This window comes from Oncorhynchus mykiss, chromosome 11 (genome assembly GCF_013265735.2).
Source record: "Oncorhynchus mykiss isolate Arlee chromosome 11, USDA_OmykA_1.1, whole genome shotgun sequence".
Lineage (NCBI taxonomy): Eukaryota > Metazoa > Chordata > Actinopteri > Salmoniformes > Salmonidae > Oncorhynchus > Oncorhynchus mykiss.
In genome coordinates this window covers 54,946,392-54,955,956 of record NC_048575.1, presented here as the reverse complement: position 1 = coordinate 54,955,956, position 9,565 = coordinate 54,946,392, and the positions used below count along the sequence as shown (strand labels likewise).

General features: G+C 41.9%; 1 protein-coding gene across 1 annotated transcript; it reads left to right on the top strand.

Moving 5' to 3' along the window:
- The first annotated feature begins 415 nt into the window (after positions 1 to 415).
- On the top strand, positions 416 to 8,468 carry LOC110535972 (apical junction component 1 homolog). Its single transcript, XM_021621402.2, has 2 exons — positions 416 to 611; positions 3,518 to 8,468. The coding sequence occupies exon 2, from the start codon at positions 3,572 to 3,574 to the stop codon at positions 6,827 to 6,829; it is 3,258 nt and encodes a 1,085-aa protein (XP_021477077.2). The 5' UTR covers positions 416 to 611; positions 3,518 to 3,571; the 3' UTR covers positions 6,830 to 8,468.
- Positions 8,469 to 9,565: the final 1,097 nt, after the last annotated feature.

Genomic DNA, 9,565 nt, shown 5'->3' with positions numbered 1-9,565 from the left:
GGAGGGCCATACAACATGTCATCGCACGACTCTAAATTACATCGATTTGATGGTTATTTTGGCAATATCTGCTCATAAAAGCGTTTCCACCAACATTTCTGGCATAATTAATTTTACCAACACAAAAAGATTCCTAGTGTAGGCTATTTAGTTTAGTCGACATTTGGAAAGTTTAACAACGAATGTCATTACAATTTTTTTTATCCGACATGTACTTTACTCGCAAAAAAAGGTTGGATGAAAACCTGGTCAGAGACATGGAATTAATGAGCGTAACAAACCCACCCCATAAACGCGCACGAAAGCAGGCACGCATACAAGAACGAACACACAAGTTGCACGCGAGCGCATCATTGTACGCGAGCGCATCATTGTACGCCCATAAACGCAGCCTCAGACACACCCCCTTCCTCAGAATGCTTCAGATAAACCATGAGGGCGCACTGAATCCGTGCGTGGGGACTGTGATGTGGACAACATGTAGCACAAGATACGAAGATGGCATGATTAATATAAAGACTATATAAGATATACAGATAGGCTGAACCGTACAGGAGAAATGGATTGATAATGTAGCCTACAGATGATGGAAGAGGATCATTGGCAGAAGGGTAAGATGAGATCCACTCCTATTTGATGGTGGAATTAAAACTCTTCCTTTTCCTCTGAGTACTGCCACAACATGTTGGTATATTTGAGTGTGCGATTACCTCTTCCAATGATGTCATCGATGCTCAAAGACATTGGGTCAGCTTGGGAAGGATGCGAGCGCAGTGAGCAGGGCCGTGCCGCATCAATAAACGAGGAAAAAGTGTGCTTCAGATCGCAATGATCAGATCATGTAGCAATCTGATAATGACAGTATTACAATATGCGCGTATTATTTTGCCGACGCATTTCCACACAGTTGTCTCTGTGGAGTAGATGTTTACTTTTTTAAACTAACGTGGAATATATATTGAATTTACGTCTGTGCCCAGTGGGAAAGGGCTATTTTCTCACACTGACAGATGGCCATTTTCAGATGAGACTACACAAACAGAGTAGGTCTTTCATGATTCAACATTATAATGTTAATTGTCCTTCTAGATATCTGGATGTCAACAACATCAAGATTTTCAAAAAGTTACAAATTCCAGAGATCCACAATAGTTTAGCTCAAAGATGTGTTTTATTTTTTCATTAAGAGCCTCTCTGGATAAATAACTTGTTTAACCATAACATGAGGCCCACTTTACATACCATTTTTGGTATGGGGCACTAAAGCAGCTCCCAACAGGGTATTTAATTAGCTAAGTAGTTCTTTATTGTTCATCAGACATTGCTCACATGTCTTTTGTAAAAAAAAAAGAAAAGAAATTGCTGTCACTGTGATGACTTACCCTCTAAAAAGGACATTCAATGCCTTAATCAGCATGAGAGTGCCATGTTTCGATGGACAATGGCATAATAGCTGGCATAATGTTGGAACAAGGGTATGATAGTACACACACGCACGCACGCACATGCACGCACGCACACGCACACACACACACACACACACACACACACACACACACACACACACACACACAAGCAACAAACAAGCCCATTTACCTACTTTCTGAGTAATACTGTATATTAATCATTAATTCTATCCACTTTAATTCTATTTTGGGTAGCATTGGCTGACACAGATGTAAAATTGATTAGAGAATATTCATGCTTCAGTGAAATTTGAGCGGTGGCCATCAATAAGACATCTGGATATTTATGAAAAATAAATAATTACGAACATTTCTTTTGTCAAAAAAGATGTGGTTACACTTCATCTTACAGTCTGCCACAATATTTATCAGGTATTGTCTCAGAAATAACATTTTAAAATAGTAATAGCATTATAATAATCCAATAATTATATTTTGTTCATTTAAACAAGCACACCAGTGCATATGTATTTTGATAGCAAGTTGTTAGCAATTGTATTACACTAAGTGTTACGATTTAAAAAACAAACATATTTGCTGAATGTTGAAATCTGGTTTGAAAATCTTAAGTAGAAGATGAATCAGTGACTGTAACCATGGTACATTATTTAATAGTGTCCGTAGGTCTGGCAAGGTTGGGATGGTTGTTTCAAAATATGATATTTAGGTGTGTTGTGGAGACATGACGGGGGAGATGGTTGGTCAGTCCTATCAACTCAGGATGAACAGATGGTATCTCAGGGTTAGCTCATGGGCGAGAGCCAACAAGGGAGCCTCTCTATATGTCTCTGTCATGAAAATATGCTTTAAAAGTCCAACGGAAAAGCATTTGAAGCAAGTTCTATGTGCAAAAATATAAAAATGAATGCTAGTAAATGTTTGCACAGTTTGAAACATCAATGCTTACATACTCACTTATTCTTGGTTTTAAACAGACACTATTTCTCCATGTAAATACCCCTTTGTTTATTATAAAGTACTGTTGTTTATGATATGAATGGCAAGCTATGTACTAGTGAAATGCTCTGTGTGTACTGCAAGCCACTGTATCTATTCTGTTTCAATGAATTAAGTTATCTTTCAAAATCAATATATTGTGTGAAAGAAAGAGTCAGTGATCATTCTACAAATCAAACCATTTGCATCTTACATAGCCTTTTTTTATGGATTGACTGTCATCTACAATCAATGGAAAGGGATTTATTTACTGAGGAGTTGCCCTTCACTATTATACTATTTGTGTGTTTGCTTTTGGATCCTTACACAATCATTCCCAAAGTGTTTGAAACAAACCATTGAATTATTCAGTGTGGTTTAGTGACTCCTTTTCTCTAGAGTGAATGATTACAGTTACAGTGTAGCGCAGTTTTGCACTCTTTTCATTACCAAACTTTGCATGCAAGATCCAACTAAGAGAGTCTGATTTGAGATTAAAATACAATGCTGGTTAGGTAACTATCTCTCTGTTAGATAGGCAATACTTTCTTGAGGGGAACGTCCACAATGTCCATTATATCTCTCTTTAAAATGTATATTTATGGGCCTTGTGTATATTAGTGTTGTGTCTCGTGCAAGACATTCATCTTCGATGTACTGTAGATAGTGTAAAGCGTCTTGGCAATGTGATGGGCAGTAAAATCTAAATGTCCCACTCTCCTAAAATTACAACAACCTTTGGCAGGGATTTGAGTTATTTAAATCCAGACCTTGATACAGAGCACACTGCAGAAAAGGACATCACAGCATGCATGATACAATTAAATCCTTCAGTTTTTTTCTCAAGCTGTGTGAAAATCCACAGATGACAGATGCTTTAGTAGATGTGAACTTTTCCTTCTTTTTATTGGATCCGGAAGGAGATAGGCCATAGGTCTACAGTATGGAAGATAAACCTACTGACTGTTATTATCATTATATTATTTATGTTGGTAATCTCCGTCATCACAACACCTTAATGTCTGTGTAGAATCACTGTTACATTGAAAAGAAAATGTGTATGTGTGTATGTTTTACTATGGATCTAAAATGCTTCTCTATCTTTCTTTTCTCAGGTCATATTGATCTTGAATCAATTAGAAGGGGGAGATCGGAGGAGTCCCTCTAAGATGACACGCACAGATCCCCCTGATATACTGGTATCCACTCTGTATCGGGACATCAAGTTAAACCCCATCACTGGGAACTCTCAACAATGTGACTCGCAAATGATTGACAAACTGGAGCGACATACGGAGACCATCAACAAAAGACACTGCCGTAGCTTTGACTTCCTCGAGTCATTGGACGACCCACAGTCCTTTTCCGCCTCAATGGAATACCCTTACAAGAGGACTGAGCATCAGGGGGTGCATAAAGAGGTGACCTGGAATGGCCTGGATCATCCAGGACACCTCCGTTTCTCCTCCCCTGATCTGTTTAACACTAGACTACCACCACCACAGCATGCTAACCCAGACAAAACCAGTACCAGTCAGGCTGCGAGGTCAGATTCAAAGAAGAGGTCTAGATCTAAAAGTGCCCCCAGAGTCAAGACTACCTTTACCCCGGTGCCCATTTCAGTCACCCCACCAGCAAACAAGAGGGGACGAGATGTCTCACAGGCTGTACCAGACCCTATAAGGACATCTGAACCACACCGGGACTCTTACTCCTCTAACCGGGCTTTTTTGAACGAGGTACACCCTATAAAACTGCAACCACACTCTCCCCTCTATGTCTCGGACTGTTTCTCCGAGGTGAGCAAACAGGATCAGCCTGCCATCACTCCTCATGTCAGGTGTCGTGTTGATATCAAGCCAGATGCGGCAGTCCTGCAGCACACAGCCCGGAGGTCTCAGAACATGAGGACTGAACATCCCTGGCAGAGATATTCCTACTCCAGTCAGAGTAGAGGTCTGTCTGTGCCACGGCAGGTACGGACACCCACGCCAAGCGAATGTTACAGTGGTGATTATAGACAAGCATATCAGTACACTACCTGCATGACCCCCAGCTACATTCAGCCAGTAGACATGCGAAGGGTGCCCTCCCCTATAATGCCAAGGGAATACTTGTCAAGGGAGCAGAGGACTCTCTCAAACCCCAATATACCAACTAAATTCTTCTACACTGAGGATCCGACTAGATATCCTGTCCATCCGTCTGCTAGAGCGTACTATCAGGATGATAATTCCAGCCTCACCAGCCAAGGCAGTACTCTTAATAGTCAGTATGTGCATGATCCAAGGACTCGCTGGGTTCACACTCTCCCAGGCCGACCATATTACACAGAGCAACACATGTCCAGCAGAGACCCTGGGCAGGCTGTCTATACCAGACCTTACTCCACAAGCGAAGCAGGGCCATACTTTGCTCAAACACCACAGGCAAGAGCATACTATGGGGAAGATCCCAGAGCATATCCTTGTCAGTCAAATGGCTCCAAGGTGTTCTACAGCAAGCCGTACAACCCCCCAGCAGGACAGTATATTCCATACAAGGCGTATCACACGGAGGGCCGTCAACAACCACAAATGTCCCAGGCTTATGCAGATGACTGGTATCGTTCAAGTATATCTGGATACTCGAACCAGTCCTCTCAGCTGACACCACAGAGAGTAAGACAAGAGCCAGTAATGTCCCCCTGGTTTGCAAACAGTTATGTGGAGCCAAACAGACTGGTAGCAGAAGTCAGAAACCATTCCAAATCCTGGGACAATATTCTTTATCCTCGTCATGACAGGGAGCAAGCAGTACCCCGTGGACGCAGCTATGAGAATCTGTTTTACCAGGGGAGACATCCTCTGTTTCCTAGTGATACATCACAGCCAGTTATACTCAATCTATCTAGTTCACCAAGGCGCTATGCTGCCCGGTCCATCTCTGAAAACTCCTTAGAGAAAGGACCAAACAATCCTGGAAGGAACACTAAGGCTGGGCTATGGTTTGCAACTCCTGAGATCACGATAACCGACAATGACATACGTGCACGCAACCACAAACAGCGAGATGTGCGTTCAGCCAGCTGGGATACACTGGATTGTGAAAAGGCACCGACTCAAAATGTTCTTCATCATCAAGAGCAGCCATCTGAGTCAGCAGAACTGACCAAAGACAGAAAACACAACAATTATTCCCTGCAGCGGAGCCTAGAGCAACTGGACGAGCTGCTAGCTGATCTTGTCATTGATTACAAACCACCGACCAACAGGAAGCCTAGTCAGGATCTATTGAACCAAATAAAACAGTTGATTAGTGAGGATGATGAAAAAGGAAAGATAAAATATTCGGGCCTAGAGAGTCTAGGAGGCCTAGAGAGTATAGGACCTCTCAACACACCACCCTCCTCCACTAAAACCAGCCCTGACACTATCAAAGACCCAGACAGTGGGTGTGATGGCTTACAGAGCTTACAGAGGAGTCCAGAGGAGATCTCCCCAGACCATAGCACAGACGACAATGACACCATGATGTGTGCCAACAGGAAGTGCAAGCGGACAGAGACCCTGTTCAATGCCTGTCTTTACTTCAAATCCTGTCATAGTTGCTACACCTTCTACTGCTCCCGGAACTGCCGTCGGGATGACTGGGACAGCCATAAAGAGAACTGTCTGTATGGACGTATCAGCAGTGTGTGCAGACACATGCTGAAGTACTGCAGAGAGAACTCTGAGATCCATAAAGTCTTCTCTCGCATTTCCAAAGCTGGCTACCTTTCCAGAGGGAGAGGCATTCTTTTCCTGGGCTTTGCTAACCCAGGGACTGCTGACAACTTCCTGAAGGTCGGGCTTGAGAGCCTCGTCATGTCCCCCACATATCTGTCTCTCAGAGAGCTGGACAGCTTCAAAGACAACCTGGGGGATTACTGCAAGGACCTGCAGCAGGCTGGCAATGAGTATGACCCCAATGAATGTTTCCTCTTGAATGTATCCATAGCTGTTGGTGAACTAGTGCCTAACAGACCCTCACCAAGAGTCCAAACACCAACAGTCCGAAAATATGCAAAGATTTCGTTGGCCTCCTCCAGCCCAGATAAAAATGTCTTCAAGAAGGAGAGTGACATGGAGACACTCATTCTGACCCCGCCTCCAGGCACACCTGATATTGACAAAGAGGGAAAGGAGGGTATGAAAGCCAGAGAGATCTGCTTTATCAATATCCAACGTGCGCTCAGGACCAGGGGAGTCTTCCTGCGTCATGAGTATCCCAAAATATACAATCAACTCTGTGAGTTTGTGGAGAGCAACAAGAGATTCACACCCACTACCATTTACCCCATAGATAAGAGAACAGGGAAGCAGTTCATGTGTATGATCATGGCTGCTTCTGAGCCCAGAACGCTAGACTGGGTGGGCACCCCCCATCTCCTGGATGATATTATATAGTACTGACCTGTGCACCTCTGATGTCACCTATATGTACATGTAGACACATGTAATTTAACAGATATTTATGATGAATGTTTGTAGATACATATGTATTTTACATCAGAAAGGAAGATTGTTAATAAGACTACTGTTATTAATGTTTGCATTAATGTTTGCAATCACTAAGAATGATTAAAACAATGTGCAGGAAAGTGTTGACTGATGTTACACACACACAAACAAACAAACTGTAATGTAACACTTTATCATTGTTGGTTTTTGTTGCAGTAGTGTTGTTTTTATCCTGTTACACTGAAAATAGCTTGATCTGCATGTAAAATGGTCATACTGTATTTACAAGTCATTATTTTGTTTTTAATCCCTGTTTAGACAAGGTACTGTCTGTGTTGATACCACATGAATTGGGTTGGGTTGTCAGGCACAAATAATTCACAATTATCTAGAAAAACACCACTGCCTGGCTGAATATAACTGAGAGAGGCACTGCTATTCAGAACATTTCTAAAGCAATCTAGATTAAACCTACATAGCATCATTTTGCTCCAAATGTAGAGCTCCACTAGTGTTCTACGTGTTGAGGCTGTTCTCAGCAGCTGTAATATATATACAAAAAAATAAAAATACTGACAGTTGTATTTCTGCACATGCTTCATTATATCCTGAAAATATTTGAATATCAAAGTCTGTCTTGAAATTGCTGTGCTGTGCCAGAGTCTGGGTATACATCTTAGTTAAGATGATTAATATCACTGCTGATAATAATGCTTTCATTATGTCTACTTATGGATAGAAATATCAGGTGTCTACACCTATGCTCTGAATCCCCTCCCCCCTTGAGTTTTGTTTTAGGCATTAATTGCATCCTCTTTCATCACTTTATTAACATTCTATTGATTCTACATTGTTCAATTCACTGTAACACGCTTGATAACTTGTTAGATTGTGGCCTTCAGTAGAAAATGCATTTGACAGAAAGCAATGTGTGGATTTGTTTTGTAAGGCTTGACTCTTGACTGTAAATGAATGTGGTGCATTTGCTTGACATTGCAAATTAATATTTACTTTGCTTAAAGCATGTTATTTCTATTCAGGTATTTTAAATATTGATTATGGTTATGAAAAACTGACAATGGTTATAATAAACTGACATTTAATTATTTGAATTATAACATTATGTTTAAAGAATAAAATGCTAGTACTATTTATTTTTGGTTGAGAAAATACACCTTCCTTTTGAGATACATATTTATGGTATAATTAACACATTTGTTGAAGAATATACATTAATATCCTATACCGCCTAATGTATTTCATAACTTTAAACGAACACAAAAATGCAATAAAGAGAAGGAACAGAAAGAGCAACCATCATATTTGAACAGCAACATATTGGCAATGACAAGCTGGAGCGTTGAGCTGCTAAAAGCTTCTATTGCACTTGAACATAAATTATACAGAATGTCTCCTAATGCATCTAGCTACACAGCACTGAAACGAGCATGTTAAATGTCCATTGATAGAGCCTGAAAATCTAAGGTTGATCTTTTACATCATATTTCCCCCTGCTAGATGTTACCCAATTTTCTATTTTGTGATGTTTATAACCCATGTATAATAAACACAAAATGAAGACAGACCCTTCTCTTTGCATTTGTATTCTATAGTAAACCATGCAGAGCCCTGTATTCAGCCATCTCACGTCTCTTAAGTAAACCATACAGAACACTAAAACAATGATCATACAATGTGATCAATTGACCAATTATTTAGTCTTTCCCCTTTTTGTTGGTCTTACAAGCTACGTCAGTGTCTTTTGTTGATGGTCTCCATGTGTTGTTCCATTTTGACCAATTTATGCACAAGTAGATGGGAAGCCTGTAGTTATTCACACTTCTATCAGATAGCCCTGAAGGACATTCAGATGACTTCAAGATTGATGAGCAACTGGCACATCCTTTTCTAACTAATGCATAGACAGACTGTAAATCAAATTAGCCATGGCACATCCTCTGCACTGGAAACTAGATATCCGGAAGGACTACAGCCCATTATACAGGCAAAGATAATACAGATTGTTACGGTGAGTGAATGAGGACCCAAAAGCGAACTAACTTAAACAGAGCTTCTTTAATAACCAAACATAGGTAGGCTCAGATAGACCGGCAGATTCCGACAGGACAGGACAAGGTTACAGCAAACATGACGATAGTCTGGCTCAGGCATGAAACACAACAAACAAGAATCCGACAAGGACAGGAACAAAAACAGAGAGAGATATAGGGGACTAATCAGAGGGAAAAGGGGAACAGGTGGGAGAAGGGGTGACGAGGTAGTCAAGAGGAGACAAGGAACAGCTGGGGGAAAGCGGGGGAGAAAAGGTAACCTAACAACGACCAGCAGAGGGAGACAGGGTGAAGGGAAAGGACAGAGACAAGACACAACATGACAGTACATGACAGTACCCCCCCACTCACCGAGCGCCTCCTGGCGCACTCGAGGAGGAAACCTGGCGGCAACGGAGGAAATCCTCGATCAGCGCACGGTCCAGCACGTCCCGAGAGGGAACCCAACTCCTCTCCTCAGGACCGTACCCCTCCCAATCTACGAGGTACTGGTGACCACGGCCCCGAGGGCGCATGTCCAAAATTCTACGGACCCTGTAGATGGGTGCGCCCTCGACAAGGATGGGGGGGGGGGGGGGGGGGGAAGACGAGCGGGGGCGCGAAGGACGGG

Excerpts from the sequence above, each read along its gene's own strand:
- LOC110535972 (XM_021621402.2), top strand. The coding sequence starts at position 3,572 with ATGACACGCACAGATCCCCCTGATATACTGGTATCCACTCTGTATCGG.